At 49.0% G+C, this 19,794-nt stretch overlaps 1 protein-coding gene across 4 annotated transcripts in view; it reads right to left on the bottom strand.

Annotated features, from left to right (window-relative positions):
* CDH13 (cadherin 13) overlaps window positions 1–19,794 on the bottom strand; it is a 1,467,366-nt gene that overhangs the window by 771,984 nt on the left and 675,588 nt on the right. For all 4 annotated transcript variants that reach the window (XM_051847323.2, XM_051847322.2, XM_051847324.2 and 1 more), the window contains one exon: window positions 19,623–19,734. In XM_051847323.2, coding sequence (XP_051703283.1) covers window positions 19,623–19,734 — 112 coding nt within the window. The remainder of the gene's footprint in view (window positions 1–19,622; window positions 19,735–19,794) is intronic.

The following is a 19,794-nucleotide window of genomic DNA, read 5'->3' as shown; positions in this document are numbered from 1 at the left end:
AGGGAACAGTGATGCTGGAGGCTGCCTCCCTGGGCAGCACGCGGCTCTGATTCCCCTGACGGGACTAGGTTTTGTGGTACAACTGTTGCCTCCTCTTTGGACCTCTGGCTCTAGAGTCTGGGGAACAGTCTTCGGCTGCCACCCTCTGAGGATCAGCCATGGTCCAGACAGGCTTCTCTTTCCCCCAGCCCGTGTGCAACAACAGACCATGTGGAGTCACAAATCCCCCAGTCAGAACCACTCTGAAGGGCCATCCTGACGTCAGAGACTTCACCAAGGCTGGACAAACCTTTGGTGAGAACGTCAGACCCCGACTCCTTCCCCACCACAGCATACTGCTGTCCACCTCCGAGGGATGGTCCCCCCAGCACTCCCTAATAAAGTTCTGCACACTGCTCTCCATCCCGGGTGGTTTTTCTGAGGCCTCAACCCATGACATCCAAAGCACAAGCTGGAGCCCCTTGCAGGGGCACCCAGGGGTGATGAAAGGAGCCTCATTGATGCACACGCCTGCACTACATTTGGGATAAGCCCAGGCACTGACCGGCGTGGCTGGGCGCAGTTAGAGAAAATCGATACAGAGCTAAGTGATGTGGAATCGGGGAGGGCAAGCACACGTTCCGTGTGGAAGAGCTGCTGGAAACGCAGAGAGCGATCTTCCCGGCAGTCACAGGGCACAGAGCGCCACACGGAGAGGCTTACAAGGCTCTCACAGACTACCTCATCGGGCAGCCACAGACCCAGGTGCTGGGCACTGCTTGTGCCGCTTTTGAGACACTGAGACTGAGGATCTGCACTCAGACTCCTGCACTCAAAGCCAGGAAAGGCGCTGAATCTGTCAGAGTTCTCAGGGCCAGCACCGAGGCATAGCGGGTAAAACTACACCAACATCCCGTACAGGCGATGGTTCCTGCCCTGCTGCTCCACTTCTGATCCAGCTCCCTGTTGACGATGGCCTGAGAACTTGGGTCCCTGCACCCATGTGGAAAACCCAGAAGAAGCTCCCGGCTCCTCACTGGTCATTGCAGCCATCTGGGGAGTGAACCAATGGATGGAAGACCAGTCTCCGTCTCTCCCTTTCTAATTCTGACTTCAAATAAAATACATTGATCTTTAAAAGAAAGTTCTCTGCCTAGTGTCATAGAAATGGTGGTGACTTTCACGTCAGTGTTAGTGGTGAAGAGCTGATCAGCTTATCAATGATGGGATCATATCGGTGTATAACAAGAAAAGTTAATAATTCGTGATTATATGATGCTTTTCACTACAGTGAGCATGACACGTTTGCTAACCAGGCACCGCTGGCCATTGATTTAGGCTATTAGAGTAGCAGCTGGCCTTCTCCAATCAACCAAGCAAGTGTTATCCATAACCAGGATGGACCTGGAAAAGGTCCAAAACACAAAGCAATTTGCTACTTTCCATTTCCCTAAATCTATCACCAAAATAACAGAGCAAACGCTCCCATTCAAGTCACTTTTATATATGCTCCGGCTGCCTAGAGGAAGGCTCTTGGCAGGAGATACATTTGCGCATCCACTTTAGTACCACTGATACGTGAAGCAATCTGCCTAGCCTGGTACTATGTAAATGCAATGGGAAACAGTTTAATAACAACGTGAAAACATTCAGACCCCTGAGGCAGGTAGCCTGCCGGGAGCCAGTGGAGGGGGTGAAGCATTTGCTGGGGTAGGAAGCAAACACTCACTGTCACAAGCCAGAAAACATCCAGGGTGACAGCAAGATGCTGGAAAAACGTTGCACAAATGATCAGTCTTACAGGCTCACAAGGCTCAAAGGGAGACTTGGGACCCATCATCCACTTAAAATAATTGAAACAAATAAACGCCCCATTTGATGAGCAGTAGCTCAGGTTTACCTTTAGAATCTCTCTCTCTCCTTTTTAAAGATTTATTTATCTCTTTGAAAGGCCAAGTTACAGAGAGAGAGAGAAGAGAGACAGAGATCTCTCATCTGCTCGTTCGCTCCCCAAGTGGCTGCAAAAACTGGCACTGGGCCAGGTTGAAGCCCGGAGATTCCTCTGGGTCTCTCTGTGGGTTCAGGGGCCCAAGGACTTAGGCCATCTGCTGCTGCTTTCCCAGGTGCGTTAGCAGGGAGCTGGATCGGAAGTGGAACAGCTCAGACTTGAATCAGCACCCACATGGGACGCTGGCACTGAAAGCCATCGCCCAAACCACTGTGCCACAGCAACAGCTCCCCACCCCCTTTCTAAAAACAGATAGACAGATACACAGACAGACAGACAGACATAGATAGACAGACATAGATACAGATACACGGACAGATAGATACACAGACAGACAGATAGACATAGATAGACAGATACACAGACAGACAGATAGATATAGATAGACAGAAACACGGACAGATAGATACACAGACAGACAGACAGACATAGATAGACAGATACACAGATAGACAGACATAGATACAGATACACGGACAGATAGATACACAGACAGACATAGACAGACAGATAGGTAGACAGACAGACATAGATAGACCGATAGACAAACAGACATACATAGACTGATAGACAGACAGACAGACAGACAGAGAAACCCATGGGAGCTCAGGAGCTTCGTGCAGGTTTCAGAGCTGGTCAGGGCCATTCAGACCTCAGAACCCAGGCAGCTGCCTTTGGACCAGAGCCGTGACGTTCGTGAGCGTGTGCCCGGCCTGCCGAGTTTTCCCACCGCAGTACCGTGGAACCAGAGGGAACTGGTGTGAGGAGGAGCAGGCTGCCAGTGTGCAGCCGGGGTGTAGCTGGTGTCATGGTTACAGGCTGGGAGGGCACGGAGCCCTTGTGCACCCAGGCACCACGGCCTGCACCTGTCACGTGGCTGTGTCTGTTTGCTGTCTTGTAACCTGCTCAGTCAGATCAGACCTGACCTACTTCTCAACGTCTCCATGTCACACAGTCAAGGGACACCTCGAGGAGCAAAACAGCTTACGACAGGGTGTTGGTGCTCTGGCACGCTTCACTCCCCGGCAGCACAGGACTGCTCACGACTCTCCTGCTCCCCACAGTGGCCCAGCTCCGATGAAGACAAGCAACCGGACCTCAGTCCCAGGCCCCAGGAGGGGTATGGAATGAATCCGGCTGCTCACAGCTCCTGCGGGTTTGTACAGACAACACTCCCCTCCTGTTCCTTGGCCTGGGCTGCCCCTCCGTCACAGGGAGCTGAGTGCCTTTTCCTACAGTTCACCCTCTCTCCTCTTTGGCCAGAGGCTCTGCTGCCTGGGCGAGGATCAGGCCATTGAACGAGGAATGCAGAGAGAGTCAAAGGTTCAATATTGAGTCTGGAGACTTTAGGGAATCCAGTCTTCAAGGCCAGGGTTTACTGAGAGTGAGAGGGGCTCTGATTCGTGAGCATTTTACTGTCAGCCCTAGGCAGAGCTAAGAGAGCTAAGAGAGGCCCCACCCACCCTGGGCGCTCTGCACCTGGGTGACACAGACAGGAAAGCTGCCAGGGTGCCTGAGATACGTGAGGTCCCCTGGGTCTCAGAACGCCTGGTCTCAGCCTGACTCCACACCCAGCCATTATGCCACCTAGAGACAGCTTCAAGCCACACAGAGTCTCAAACATTTTACTCTAATTCCCATCAGCCTAGCAGAGCAAGAAAGAACTTGGACATACACACAGACATATTGACATACATGTGCCTTTCCCTTCTCAAGAACCAAGGCAGGACCTGAACCCAGGTCCCCAGGCCTCCCCCAAGCCCCATGTGAAAGTGCAAAGAGGCCTGGTTTCACACACCCAGGCCTCTCCACGTTTTGATTATTGTTCCATGGACAGGGATGGGTGTGGGTGAAGCTCTGTAGAGTAGGGGGGAGGGGGGAATCAGCCCAATTGTAGATTGGGAAGGGGTTGCTGTATTCTGGAGACTGTCTGCCTGTCTTCTAGAACATTCGCTGTGTATTTTTTACATTATAAAGGACTGAGAGGGCTTAATGAAGAAGAAAAAAAGTCCACATTCCCTCAGCTTATTTAACTTCAAAGCATTTTCCCCACTGCATGCCTGGAGAGCAGTTCCATGCAAGCAGCCTGGGAAACGCCAACCCAGGACCAACACAAACGACCATGGACTGAGACAGGGACCAGTCCACCAGCACCAGCCCCACCAGCACCCGTCCCACCAACACCCGTCCCACCAACACCAGTCCCACCAGCACCAGTCCCACCAACACCGTCCTACCAACACCAGTCCCATAGCACCAGCCCCACCAGCACCAGTCCACCAACACCAGTCCCACCAACACCAGTCCCACCAACACCGGTCCCACCAACACCAGCACCACCAGCATCCATCCCACCAACACCAGCCCCACCAACACCAGCCCCACAGCACCAGCCCCACCAGCACCAGTCCCACAGCACCAGCCCCACCAGCACCAGTCCCACAACACCAGTCCCACAACACCCGTCCCACCAACACCCGTCCCACCAACACCCGGCCCACAGCACCAGTCCCATCAACACGGCCTAGCAGTTAAGACACCGCACACCCAGGGAACTCTACTCGATGAAGATCAAACTCCAAACTGGTCAAAACTTCACTTTTTATTGCAGGAAATTCACACAGATCCATTTGAGACGATACAAACAGCTCATTTATCAAACAATAACGTCCTTACAAGATCTACTTCCACACCCCTATCTTGTGAATCTAACCATCCTAATTCAGTACCATCAAGAACTTCACCCAGTGCCAACAGCTTCCTACCTTGTATCATCTAGGCCTGTACCCACCTCACACACTTACAAATGTCCATGTGGTTTCCACCTGCGGAGGCACTTCTACAACTCTGGGGTGCTGGTGTCCCCCCTTTCAGAAGCGAGTTCTGAGAATCTGGTTGACACCAGCCGTCTGGGGATACCGTGGGAGCTCATCTTGTAGGGTCCGAGCTGTGTGGGAGCCTGAACGACGCCTGAGCAAGGTGCAGAGGCACAGTTGCCCCACGGTCAGCACCCAGCACTGCTGCTTAGGGCTGGCTGTCAGCACTGGGGAACCCTGGGGACCCCTCTGATTTTTGTTTAAATCCCTTCTTTAGAATATGTGCTTCCTAGTACTGGACCTGTCTCTCTGACCACAGAGTGGGGCTCTTGACCCCGTGACGGGGAAACTGGCATCTCTTCCAGGAATCTGAATGGAGATACCCCATATAGGAGGAACTCAGTCGTGTCTATAGAGGCATCACAGGACTAAAAATAGGGTCTACACCATGCAGTGCCCAACCTCTTGTTGACAAGCTACATACAGACACCGAAACCAATGTGACAGAGTAATATACCTGTTGCCTGTTGAATCTTTTTTTTTTAATGCTTATACGGTTGTCCCCCAATGTCTGCAAAGGACTGGTTCCAGCAACCCCCCCCCCAGACACCAAAAGCAGAGGTGTCAAGCCTCTTAAATAGCACGTCATGGTATTTGCATATCATTTATGCACATTTATAGTTTAAATCATCTCCATATTACCTACAACACCTAACACAAGGCAAACACTATGTAAACTGTTGTTCTACTGTACTATTTAGGAGGTGCCAAGGAAAAGGTCTGTACATATTAGTAAAGATGGGATTCTTTTTTCTGAATTCTGTTTTCCACCCATGACTGGTTGAATCTGCAGACATGAAACTGACAGATACAGAGGGCCCACTGTATTTGGCATGTCTTTGACTTTTAGTTAATTTTTATTATATTCTAACTCTGCTTTTCAAACAATTACATAAAATATTTCAATTAAAAACAAAAGCAAAACAAAAAAAATGGGGCCACCGCCTGCAGTGCCAGCATCCCATGTGGGGGCCTGTTCAAGTCCCAGCCACTCCACTTACAATCCAGCTCCCCATTAATGTGCCTGGGAAACCAAGGAGCATGGCCTGAATACTCGGGCCCCTGCACTCCTGTGGGAGAACTGGATGAAGCCCCTGGCTTCTGCCTGGCCCAGTTCTGGCCATTGTAGCCACACGGGGAGTGAACCAGTGGATGGAAGATCTCCCTCTCTCTCTTTGTAACTCTGCTTTTCACATAAATAAATAAAATCTTTAAAAATTTTATTAAGAAAAAATGCAAACATAAAAATGTGGACACCATATTCTTCCAATGTCATATATAGGCATTAGCATACATATTCAAGGGTTATTTAATTACAAAGGAAATGTGATTCACACACCTCACTGCTCTCTATTCATTAAAAGACACAGATTTAATGAAACTCCCTGTGACTTTCTAGATTTCTGCTCAGAAGAGAAGCAAATAACACTCAGCAAATAAAATGACCCCACAGATTACCATTGTCTGCACTTTGGACATTAACCTGCTCTGTGTGTATCCCAACAGGCTAATTTTATAACCCTTTGTCACTCACTTGCTTACACCTACCCAGCTCCTCAGATGCTCCCGAGTCATCCTTATCATTTTAGTTTTTTGCTTTTTAACTGTTGAAAGGAATAAAATCTTTGATATATATTCACTTTCTACTTGTGAGTCGTTTTCAACTTTTTGAAAATTAAATTTTTTTTCTAGGATGCAAGGCAACAAAACCCAACAAATCCAGGGACTCAGTCTAAAAGCAGGGGAAAGCACTGTCCTAACTCTACGAGTTCTCATCAATCAAACCCTTGGGACTTGTCTACTTGCTGGCCTGAGGCCTCGTTGTTCAGGTCTTTGGATGACATTGTGAGGTACACACCCTCCTTTCCTTTTAATTCAAATGTTTTCTTTAAAGTTTGGAGTCATTTAAGGTTCATCGGAACCCCTAAGTAAGTCATCCAATCTCAGCCGTGGCTGACAAAGTACTTTCTCACAGAGAACAAAGCAATCTCTCTGAAGGGACAGACAGGCCACCCCCATCACCACAGGTGCCTGATTACTACTCCTGAGAAGACCAGTGTGAGTCAGGCTGTCCCCAGCGCAAAGCAGGCAGCTCCTGACATAAATCAGAACCTAAGCACGGTTTCAGCCTAGGCCTAAATCACTCAAGAACCCGCTTGCCCTGGTCCCCAGACGAGCACAGCCCTGAAGGGCAGCCGCCATGGACGAGGCTCCAGGCCTTCAGCCCGAGCTGTTGCTCCTCTCTCCCTCGAGTGGGGACAGAGGCCTGTTCCAGTGCCCCCTTGGACACTGAGACTTGAGCACTTCTCAGTGATCTGGGCTGGCTGCTCATCAGACAACCTGGTTGTTTTGTCATTCCACTTTTCCTATTAGCCTCCTACCCTTCCCCAGCACCTCGGATCTGATGCCGAGTGTCTTCCACAGCTCGATTTATCCTCACCTACCCCCATTCTCTGTTTTTAATCCACAAGCTTCCTTCCATGGAAAGATGCAGTGCTATCCGTATTCCTAGGAGGGCTGGACTCGTATTTTAGACTCCAGTGCTCGCTGTTTCTTTCGTGTTATTCAGTGTCGACTGAATTCCCCCTGGGAATCTAATGTATGCATGGGAAAATTAAAACCAGTTTTAGCTAAAAACAGACCCTCTGGGAGATCTTCAAAATCAGCTGACACGCACAGTTGAGAAGAACCTGGATGCCTGACGACTGTTCTGGCTTCGAGTAGGAAGAATGACTGACTGGTACAGCAGTTGGCCACTGTTCAGGGTGGCCTGCCAAGACATCCTGGACCACGTGGCTCACAAGTAGGAGAGGGGTTGTGGGCAGGCTGACCCCAGCGTGACTGGGACATGACGAGCCAACTCACATGACAGGGTAGAAGTCGGCAGCTTTTCAAGGGAGTGCTCTCCCCTAGGAGTGCAGTCTGCAACTCTGAAATCCACAAGACTGGGCAGACCCAGAGTGTTTTCCCAACTCGCTTAGCAGCAAAACCCAGCCTGAGCTCACATGAGGGGATCCGAGGACTCCGGTCACCCTAAGGGTAAATATTCATGTTTTGCCACTGAAACACCGCCTCTTTGATTGTAGGGAGCTGCCCCATCCTCCACTGGAAGTGCTGTACAGCAGGTACATCTGCTGGGGCCTGTGGGTCTTCCGCAGGAGTGTATGTGTTGGGATTCCAATTCCCCAAACAGCAGGGTTGGGAAATGCACCTAGCTGCAGGGCTTGTGTCCTGGGGAGGGAGCCTTCATTAGTGGCGTAACGACTTTTTCCTGGGGATGGATTAGCAGTGATCCTGGGAGTGCCATTCCCCTCTGTCCCAAAGGCACCAGCTTGACCTTCGGTCCTGTGCCTTGAGTTGAAACAGTAAGAGGCCCTCACCAGAAGCTGCGTAGATGCCACTGCTTTTGCATTTCCCAGGCTTCAGAACCAAGAGCCCAGATAAACTATTTCTTTGTAGATGACCCTGTCTCAGGTGTTGTGTAAACAGGAAGCACACCTTTCGATGTTCCCTACATTCCAGCATACAGCTGCACCTATGCTTGGGAGGAATCATGTCTCAGATATTTATCAGGGACCACATCGTTAAGGTGTAACCCAAAGAGACCAAGCATGAGGGAGCAAGGGGGGTTGAAGAGTGGAAGAGCAAGTCCTGCACAACACTGAGGGAGTCTCAGAGGGAGTCAGAAGAAAATGTCCTCTTTCAGGGTGCCAGACTGTATTCAGAATTCTCTGGGCCCCCTTTGGCAGATACTTGGCACTGCCCAGCAGAGAGCAGCATCCCACAGATACCCCACCCCCCAGCCGCTGCTCTTATCCTTTCAAATGATAAAATCAATCAACCTTTACAGACAGAGTGGTCCCGGGAGGCAGGCACTGCCCTAACACCATTGTATGAGCCATCTTACTCAATCCTCAATGTTGACGACTCAGATAGGGACCTGGAAGTACCATATGTCCCATGTTGGGGAGAGGAGCAGTGAAAAGTCGGCACCCTCTCCACGCCCCAACACACGGCCCCATGGGGCTCCCGAGGACTCCCTGGTCTCTGCTCAGAGGAAAATGTAGGAGCCCTGCACTGTGGGAGGAAGCACAGTGCTGAACCCTGCATCGCAGCCAGCAGGAACGTGGATTTGCTGCCAGGGGAGCACAGCCCATTTTACACCTCTGCCACCTCCTGGGAGAGCTTCCGCTCTTTTTTTTTTTTTTTTTTTTAAGATTTATTTAGCATTTATTTGAAAGTCAGAGTTAATGAGAAGAAGAGGCAGAGAGAGAGAGAGAGAATGATTGTCCATCCACTGGTTCATTTACCAAGTGGCAGCAATGGCTGGGCTTAGATCAGACCCAAGTCAGGAGCCAAGAGCTCCATCACAATCTCCCACTTGAGTGCAGGGGCCCAAGGACTTGGGCCATCTTCTTCTGCTTTCCCCGGGCGCATTAGCAGGGAGCTGGATCAGAAGTGGGACAGCCGGGGCTCGACCGGTGCCCATATGGGATGCAGGCACTGGAGATGGCGCCAGCCCTATCTTCAACTCTTCAACCAACCTTTATGCTCTCATCTACAAAATGGGCTTTGTGTCCTCCTTTCACAGGGTAGTTCATTGCAGGGATAACACGGCAGCCCCGTTCCTGGCTCACAGCTGCCTCTCAGGGCTCTTGTGTGAGCCGGTCCTTCTGCCTCCACCTGTAGCCACCTGACCTTCTTATTCCAGGCAAATTTCTTCCAAAAGTTCAAGTCTCAGCTTCTCATTCCACAGTAGCCAGCAGCAACCTCTGCCACGGGCCACGCTAATTCCTTCACCGGCCTTACCATCACCTTGTCCGGCACCATCATCCTGTATTTGGTGTCACTTCTCTTTCCTTTGGGACAGGAGCCACCTTTTTGATCTTGTTCAAAGCTTTGCCCCCTGTACTTAGCACATGGCCTGGCACAAGGCTGGTGACCGGCTTTTCTTAAGTAATCGGCTGAGTGAATGGTAAAGACTCCATCTATGCCTTTTACTTTCTTATCCCACTTCACTGTCCAGAAGGAGAAAGAATTCAGCCAAATATAAAAGTGCTCAGGGATATCTTGATTGGCAGGAATGTGTACCTCCCGCCATTTTAAGTCAACAAAAATTTCTATGAAAATGAAGTTGAGAATGTCAGAAGGTGCTACGCTTATGAGACTGTGTGTGGATGTGATCTGTTACAGGATAATAAGATCTTCTGCCTTCTCAAACTATTGGAAGCCAAGCTTAATCTTTCCCAGTTCATACTTTAATTCCTGATTCATTAAGCAGCCCAATTCATAGGCTGCTCATACCTTAAATTAGGAGATGCTCCTCAAACATCCATATGTTCCTGTATTCTTAATCCCTTCTAGAAAAACAAATAAAAGAAGTGTAGAAGAGCTCCAGGACCACATGAGTGAAGACACTCCGCAGGTTGAAGAGCGAGGCCATATGGCACACTTAGGATTTGACAGTCTTAATTAAACAATCTGCTCACCAGCTTCACCATGGAGAAACCTGGTGTGATGTGACGGCTGTCCTTGTCCCCTGCCACCTAAAAGACATTTCCATGTCTGTGGGTGTGCTGCGTTCTAAAAGTCCTCATGTGTGGAGTCCAGCCTTCAATCTTAGCTTGTTAGTACTGAAAGGGCCTTGGCAATAGGTTACTAACACCCTCCCGGGGCTCTCCTGCTTTTCCCAGCTCAGCATCAACCCACTCTTTCAGGCAACAGCAAATCCATTTCAATAGGCCTGGCCAGTAGGAATACAGAATCCTCTTGTGCCCGCTGGCTCAGGGACAGGCACATAATACATGCTGGCCCAAGGAGGCTTAGTCGAGAGATAGCTGCTGGAAAGAGGTGCCCTGCAGGGCTGATCTGGAGTCCCAGGGAGCCACCTTGAGAATGAAAGTAGAAATCAAGACAACAGGTAGCACACTTGAGGAATGAGGGGTGGTGTTGATGACATCACTGGAGCATCTCTATCTAGCCCAGCTTCTAGTATTCTTTCTTTTTCAAAGAATTTTTTTTTAATTTTTTTTGACAGGCAGAGTGGACAGTGTGTGTGTGAGAGAGAGAGAGAGAGAGAGAGAGAGAGAGAGAGAGAGAGAAAGGTCTTCCTTTTCCATTGGTTCACCCCCCAATGGCTGCTGCAGCCAGTGCGCTGCTGCGGGTGCACCACACTGATCCGAAGCCAGGAGCCAGGTGCTTCTCCTGGTCTCCCATGGGGTGCAGGCGCCCAAGCACTTGGGGCATCCTCCACTGCCTTCCCGGACCACAGAAGAGAGCTGCACAGGAACTGGAGCAACCAGGACAGAATCCGGCGCCCCAACCGAAACTAGAACCCTGGGGTGCCGGCGCCACAGGCAGAGGATTAGCCTAGTGAGCCTCAGCGCCGGCCAACTTCTAGCATTCTTAAACACATGGGGTGATGGGTTGAATGTTTTTACTCTGAAGATAGTTGGGACTGGGTTACTGTTGATTACAACCCAGAGAGCCCAGGCTAATACACATGGTCACATACTACTTGCATTAGCAATCCCAATCATTGAAAATAGCCAGTAGTCTATGCCCTTCAATTCTTAGCAGTGTTCTCTGCTTCCTTTACTAAAACTAAGAGCAGTCGCCAATACGAGCGATGATATGGTAAGGATGACACTCATGTTCCCTCTCTCACACTGTATCATCTGATTCACACGCATGTCTTGGGAGCAATGGCGACACCATGGAGTGAACTGGGAAGAGCAGGAAGGGCACACAGAGCAAACAAGAGGGTCTGTGGACATCAGAGGGCCACAGGGAAGGCCTCAGTTGCAACTGTTCTAACACTACTTCAAGCAGCTGATATCTCAGAGCTTACTATAGTCTAGCTGCTACCCTTAGCCCTGTGCAGAGATCAGTGTTTCATTTTCAGAACAACATACTGGGGTTGCTCCCACTATAGCATCCATTTTCCAAATGAGGAAAGAGAAATGGAGTGATTTCTTCCGCTGTATTTTTTCCCCAAGTTTCTTAGCTGATAATGAGCTGACCTTACATCTGAACGTGGGCAGCCTTCCTCTGGGATCTATACTCTGGAGATCCAAGACGGCTCAGAATTTTTAAGACTCGAAATTCCCTGTGTTGATGACAAATTCCTTTCATTAAACACTTCAGACTCCCACACTGAGCTGCAAAACAGGATGTGTTTGTGGGGCAAATTTCGCCAAAGGGCTCACAGTGTGAAATGTCTGGTCTATTTATTCCTTCCATTCTACTGATAAGAGAACCGAAGCCAGCGGCAGAGGGTCAGCCTGCTGTCTGCAGAGCTGGCACTTCCCACCCAGCTCCCTGCTGATGCACCCGGGAAAGCAGCTGCAGGTTCACCAAGCACCTGGGGCCCTGCCACCCACATGGGAGACCTGGATGGAGGTCCAGGCTCCTGGCTTCCGCCCGGCCCAGCCCCAGCCATTCAGGGAGTGCCTCAGCAGATGGAACATCTCTCTCTCTCTCTCTCTCTCTCTCTCTCTCTCTCTGTAACTCTGCCTCTCAAGTATATAAATAAATTTTTTTTTTTTAAGGAAAAAGTCCTCTCATCCGAACTTCATGCATTTCCCATTCTTCAAAGAGCAGCATATGACCCAAACCTGATGGAATGATCTCTAAACAAGTCATCCTATCCCTGCCTGATGCACGTGTGGGTTCACTTCTCTTGCTATGGTCATTTCATTGTATTGCTTTGCGTTTATGAGATAGCTAGTACAAAGCATCTCAGGGGATCCTAGTGATCATGAATTGACTAATTACACACTGTCACAGATCGGCCAGCGCAAGGGAAAGGACAAACAATCACAACACTGCACTTCTGCAGAGCTCTGCTGCAAAACAGGAGAATCCTGAGCGTCAACAGCAGCCCGCGCCTGACGCAAGCTCTAACGGACTTCACAGCGTGAGTGAACGAGGTGGCACCAGAGTCATTTCCACGGCGCATCACAGCATCGTGAAAGTAACGCACCACCTGCAGCCTAAGGCTTGCTCACCCCCATCCCAATCGCAGCACAGTTGAGTTTCAAGGATTTGACCCATCAGCTACTTAGTCTCCCAATTCTGGGTTAAATATAAGTGGGAGGCGTAAAGGAAGACCAGAAAATGGGAAGGAAATAGTCCTTTTGCCTTTTAAAAATCACACAACAATGAAATTAAAAGAACTTAGAAAGTTCTTGAGGACAGAGAATCGTGACATTACAGAAGCGTGTGTCACCTCAGCTGCAGGAAGCAGGCCTTCTCCACCTGCTTGGTTGCAAAGTTCATCCGTTTATTACCATCCAAATGAAATCTTTTCAGCAGGGTCAAAAGGGCTTTTGCTTTGACATTTAATTCGCTGGCAACGTATTTCCCGAGTTGGGATGCAAAACACCTCTCCCATTGCTTTTTCATTAATTGCCTTCATTTTTCAAGTTCCCTATTTGATTTATAGTCAATTACAAGCACCCTCAGAAGCCACGACTCATGTATGTTAAGTACAAATATGATTGATGCGACTCCATGCTCTCCATGCATGACCTGGCTGCCACCAAGGCTGGAGTTCATGGCCAAGGGAAGTCTTGGTGAAAAGGGACTCCCAGGGAGTGTGGGTGGAGGGTCATTGGCAACCCGGCACTGGATCTATCTGAACCAAAGAAAATGAGCTACTTTTCTTACTACAGAGGAGAGATGAACTTGGCGATGGACAGAAAAAAATATGCAGAGAAAGCTCACACAAGATCCAGGTTGATGAGAGCGATGGGGAAATTAAACGGCAAATCTCCCTGATGAACAACCACCAACGTCAACAGAAACTGAGAGATTCCAGACCACAGAACTTCAGATAAGAGACCAGAGCTTGGAATCTTGGTTCAAATCTTGATGCCAGCAGTTACAAGTGATACCACCTTTGTTAAATAGCTTTGCCTACCTCAGCCTTAGGTGCACACACCTGTAAAATGGGCACGGGAAACTGTATTTCCCACAAGGGTTGTAGTGAGGCCCAAGAAGACCCCTGACACATAGTGATGTCAGCATCACACAAATGTCGGCAATCAAGTCCTGAGATGCTGCACGGGTGAACCGTGGGGGAGCCTTGCAGCCTACGATTTCTAACAAACGCACACCTTGGTCCACTGCCTAGAAACGCTCTGATCAGCACTGACATGTAGCGCCCCATGAGGAAGTCTCCCAAGAACAAGCCCTGCCTCTCCCGAAAAAATAATGTGCTGAAACATCCTGAGAATATAAAAAAAGTCCAGGGCACAGAGTGACATCAACCTAACGCCTTAGATCAGTGGCTTCCTACCAAAATGGAGTACATCAGACATTCGGTGCATTTTTCACAAGGACTGATTTACTCCAAAAACTGCCTTTGTCCTGTAATTCATCCTTATTCTGTTTCTGTTTACTTCTCAATACCAATGGCCATCTAAGGTCAATGGTAGCCAAAGTCAATGGTAGCATTTTCGTCCTGCACAGGCCCTGGTTACCCTGAGGCCACAGTCCCTCCGTGACCCATCTCTCTCCCTCTTAGGAGTCCCTATCCAACTTGGTACACTTGTTTTTACTGGGGTCTGCCGAGAGATCACGGCTGAGGCCTGACACTATTCCTGGGCTCTCTTGCACATAGGTTTGCCATGTGACAAGTGTGCTCATACAATGTGAGAATTACACAGGCTGCTGAAGCACCCAGGGCACCTTCCCCACTCTTGTCACCTTTGTCGGCAAGCTGGGTGACATCAGGGTGCTAGAGGCCACAAGATGGCAGGATCAAGCTGTGAGTGGCCTCAATCCTCAAGTTCTCACACGGAGGGCAGCCACGAGGAGCAGAGCCACCCAAAAGAGCAGCCTGGTCTGCATCAACGCCAACCAACTGAGAAGCAAACTGTAATCTTCTCACACTTGCTGGGGCTGTTTGCTATCACTGTGCAACCTCGCTGATGCTGACTAATGCAAGCTCTTTGCTAAAAGTGTGATGGGGGCAGCCATTCAGCCTCACAATCAAGACACTGGGTGTGATGCCTGCATCCCAATCAGGATGTCTGTGTTCAAGTCTCAGGCCCAGTCTCCATTCTGACTTTGTAAGAATGCAGACTCTGGAAAGTATCACGTGATGGATAAAGTTAGCCGGATCCCTCCACGTCTCTAGGACAGCCTCATTGATTTCCAAGCTCCTGGGGTTGGCCTGGCCTGGCCAAGGTCACTGAGGCATTCGGGGACTCAAACAGTGAATGGGAACTGTGTCTTTCTGTCTCTCTCAAATACATACATAATTTTAATCTTTTAAGTGTGACTGTACAGGCTGTACTGTAGGTGAACTTAGGTGTGGCAGTTTTGGTGTGGGTGTAGTCCAAGAGGAGTGACCCACAAAAGATGAATGTATCGGGGGAAAGAAAAGGAATGAACAGTCCTAACAGTAGCTCAGTGGCCAGCAGGTCATCTTTTCTGGACACTGGAGGATGGACATATCCCCCACCAACAGAGATGATCACACCCATGATTCCTCCTCACGAACTCAACGACCACAGATCCTGCCACGTACCAGCAAGATCTTTTGAGCTGAGAGGGGCAGAGGAACGTAGCCAGCCTTACACTTTCTTTTATTTTTTTATTTTTTGACAGACAGAGCGGACAGTGAGAGAGACAGAGAGAAAGGTCTTCCTTTGCCGTTGGTTCACCCTCCAATGGCCGCTGCGGCCGGCATGCTGCGGCTGGCACACCACGCTGATCGGATGGCAGGAGCCAGGTGCTTCTTCTGGTCTCCCATGGGGTGCAGGGCCCAAGCACTTGGGCCATCCTCCACTGCCCTCCCTGGCCACAGAAGAGAGCTGGCCCGGAAGAGGGGCAACCGGGACAGAATCCGGCGCCCTGACCGGGACTAGAACCCGGTGTGCCGGCGCCGCAAGGCGGAGGATTAGCCTAGTGAGCCGCGGCACCGGCGCCTTACACTTTCACAGAACACGTGTTCCCTCCTCTGCTAGGGGCAGCTCCATCGTCCAAGTGAGCTACGCTTCTAAGCCTAGAGTTTTCCATTCTGGGTTGCAGCTGGGAGGGTGTAACAAAGGGCTGCTGTCCAGTCCTGGTGGAACCAAGATGGCAGCTCCCGGAATCCCAGAACCTTCACGAAGCAAGACTGCCTTGTCAGGTAATTCCAGAGAGTCCTGGCTGCCAGGGATTCCTCCCCACAAATCCTTCACAGATTTCCTCCCTGAGTCCAAAGGCTTTACACCCATTTCTCCTCTCCGAGTTGGGAGCTACCCTTTCTCACTGCACTGCTCGTCGGAAACCAGAAGTGACCACATCTTCCCAGCTCACCTCTCAAGGCTGAGATGAAGTCCAGAAAGTCTTGCCTAAATTATCCTGAGCTGGAGACTCCGCGTCATGCTGTGAAAGACAGCCTAAGAGCTCCTCCGGCTCCATTAGAAGAGATGGAGGGATGCCTTGTTTTGATCCTGGCAGCTTGCTGAAAAATGGCCTTTTAAAGAAGAAAGCAAGTCTAGTTAGTGGAAAGGAGAGCAGAATAAAGAGTTATTTGGATGTGAAGAAAATAAAAGCCTTCAGAACAACTGAGGGAAAGATGTGTCGGAGTGAACAGTGAATAAAATATTAGGGAAATAAAAGAAGTGGAGGTGACCATTAGGAACAGTTAAAGCAGAAAAAGATAAGTCATCGAGACTTGAGAAGCAAGATGAAAAAGGATAAAAGGCAGTATTACCGTCAGAACAAAGGGAGCAGGAAGCCGTGGACAGAATCAACATTCCCTTATAACTGGCTGAAAGCTCGCCGCAGAACTGGCTGAAGCGTGGGGTATGCGCAGATATACAATGTCTGCTTTGCAATGGGACAGCCCTTTCAGACGACAGTGCGGTACTAGGACACCAGTGGGTTGTCTGGGCTTACACCTCCTACAACACCAGGATTTACAACACTTGGCAAATGCAGCTTTTAAATATTCCAAGGGCAAAGTGAAAAAGGTCAAGGACAAATGATCAGTGGGACCCGACATAACGTGAGCTGGCTTCTCTTAGCCTCTGCTGTCACCTACGATGTCAACTGACATGTGTCCATCACCAAGTCCCTCCTACCCCACCCATTTCCTGGATCTCCGGGATTCAAACCCAACTATCTAAGCCTTTTTAAGCTTTCTGGCTCTGTTTGAGACTTTCCGTTTTTCATCCCAGTGCCAACCTTGTGTCGTCCCTAGGGCCTGCACGCTACCAGCACACCTCACTAGTCGGGCTCCTGGTCGGTCACACTGATCACGTTTTTTCAGAGATGGAACAGTTTCACGTTGAATCATGAGGAAATACAGGAGTGGAGCTGAGAATCAGAGAGAAGGAAGAAGGAGGGGAGAGGCTTAGAGTACTGGTTAGTTAGGTGCAAAAGTCCTCTCAACATTGTGGACTTGTTATTTCCTTCTTCAAGTGCAAGACAGCAAAACGTCAGCTCAGAGATCTAGATCTTCCCACACAATATTCACCAGGCATTCTCCCGTCTTCTTCATTGAACCACAACTGCTCTTATTCACAGGGCCTATACTTGTGCAACCTACATTCATGGCTTGAGATAAACATGAAAGTACCCAACCAGTTCTGCTCCTTGTATTTTTTTAACATAATAATCTATATGAACAGGCACTTCAGAGAGAGGAGCTAATCAGAATGTGCTGACCCAACAACTCACACACGAAAAGCAAACTTCCAAGGTCCTCAGTCCCCCTATCACTGACTTTTCCTGAATGTGCTATCACTGACAATCACCCCAGTCTCATTTAGCATTTACTAGCTTACACAGAACCAAACAACCATAACCCACTTAATTACTTGGGGGATTAAAAACACAACACACATATACAGACACACACAGAACTGTGATACTGGAGCATAGAGTATAGCCCAGTTTAAATTAAAAAGATCCCCCCGAAGTATGATTGTCTCCAGCTTCTCGGCGGTGAATTAAAAGCTGTTTGGTGTCGTGAAGATTACAGAAGCAATCACATTTATGGGCCTGCTTTGCATACCAACTCTATTAATTTCCATACTCTGGGTGGCTTCACATTTCCAAGCATGTTAACATAGATGCCATTTGGGATAATCATTTGGAGAAAAAAAAATGATGGGGGTGGGGCATGAGGAACAGAGCAAGAGATAGAGCTAGAAAAATGGCTCTTGCAAATCAAGTCCTTTTTGAAATATATCAATTCTGATAAATACAAAAATCAAAAGACAAATGAGAGTTCCTGATGGCCTGACCCAGGAGTCAGACTCAGAGATCAAATTACCAGGAAGCACACATTGGAATTCACTCGTTGTGCCAGTCCTGCACTTGTCATTGCAGACTCTAATTATTGAGATGATTTCATTGACATAATTGCATCAAGATGTGCGTGGGCTTCACCTTGGATAGTTCCCTTGATGTTCAGCATCGCATCTTCATTAGTGTGTTCCTTTCAACTTCTAACAGTGTGTCTCCATCTAGAATGATCCAATCAGCCCCGCACTTTTTCCTTTTCTTTTTTTTTTTTTTTTTTTTTTTGACAGGCAGAGTGGACAGTGAGAGAGAGAGACACAGAGAGAAAGGTCTTCCTTTGCCGTTGGTTCACCCTCCAACGGCCGCCGCTGCAGCCGGCGCACTGTGCTGATCCGATGGCAGGAGCCAGGTGCTTTTCCTGGTCTCCCATGGGGTGCAGGGCCCAAGCACTTGGGCCATCCTCCACTGCACTCCCTGGCCATAGCAGAGAGCTGGCCTGGAAGAGGGGCAACCGGGACAGAATCCGGCGCCCCAACCGGGACTAGAACCCGGTGTGCCGGCGCCGCAAGGTGGAGGATTAGCCTAGTGAGCCACGGCACCGGCTACACTTTTTCCTTTTCTATAAGCTGGCTCCATACAGAACAGGAATGAAGGAACGTGACTAGCAGGCAAGGCAGATTGGAGACTGTAAGGGCAAACGTGAAATCACCCTCCTTAAAGGGAAACGAGAAACTGACCAAATTGTACCGTTGCCTCCTATCCTTTGCTCGAAAATTTTAAAGAACAATGCTCAAGGTTCTACAGTTAAGTGGTTACTTGTCTACCACCAATTTGAAATTCCAATGAGCTGAACTAGGAATGTAGTGCACTGAACCGTGTGTCCTGGGTCCTACTAAAGGTAATACTACACTGACATTAAAAACAGGAAGTGATCCCAACCACAGATCCAAGGAATGCACATTTTAAGGTGATCAACCAGAACTTCAAGGAGCCTGAGTTTAACACACAGAACAGCCAATGTAGTTTTTGACTTTCTGAAGACCACTGATCTAGCCCAAAGAAGAGTTTTTCATTCCTACATCTCCAAACTCCCAGAAGCCAACATTGCACTGCTATCGTTATTTGATGCAATATTACGTATGAGAAACTACAGCAAGGACAGCGTCCATGGCAAAGTGATGGTTTTGCTCTTTGGGGTGTGCCCAGGGGAAATGGATTTCATTTCTTTTACAGTGAAGAATTCACGTCAGAGGTTGATGGCCTTCTCTTCTCCAAGCAGTGAGGAAACGCTCCCTGACAATGATACTAAAAAAGCAACACACACTCCACTGGATTAGCCTCTAAGCTGGCAAATCATTAACCTAAGACTTCCACCCTGCGTCAAACAGTGACATAAGAAGAACGAGTAGAAGACAACAGTTCGGTAAATATCACACCCAGAGACACATTTCTAAGGCCCTGGTAAACTCCAGTGTGAGAAGAGGCCACAGGCATCTTCACATGACTTTGCTTACAGTTGAGAACGGACTGGTCCTTGATGAATTCGATTGGCTGGTTGATATGGAACAGCTTCTGTTGAAATCCAGGAGCACAGTCCAAATCTTCAGCAGATGTTAGCAGCAGCACCTGAAAAGGAAAAACAAACAGAAAGAAACAATGAAGAGAGAAGCCATCAATATTTTAATA

The sequence above is a fragment of the Oryctolagus cuniculus genome, chromosome 18 (assembly GCF_964237555.1).
Source record: "Oryctolagus cuniculus chromosome 18, mOryCun1.1, whole genome shotgun sequence".
Classification (NCBI taxonomy): Eukaryota; Metazoa; Chordata; class Mammalia; order Lagomorpha; family Leporidae; genus Oryctolagus; species Oryctolagus cuniculus.
The sequence above is the reverse complement of the archived record's forward strand: the minus strand, read 5'-3'. Positions and strand labels throughout refer to the sequence as shown.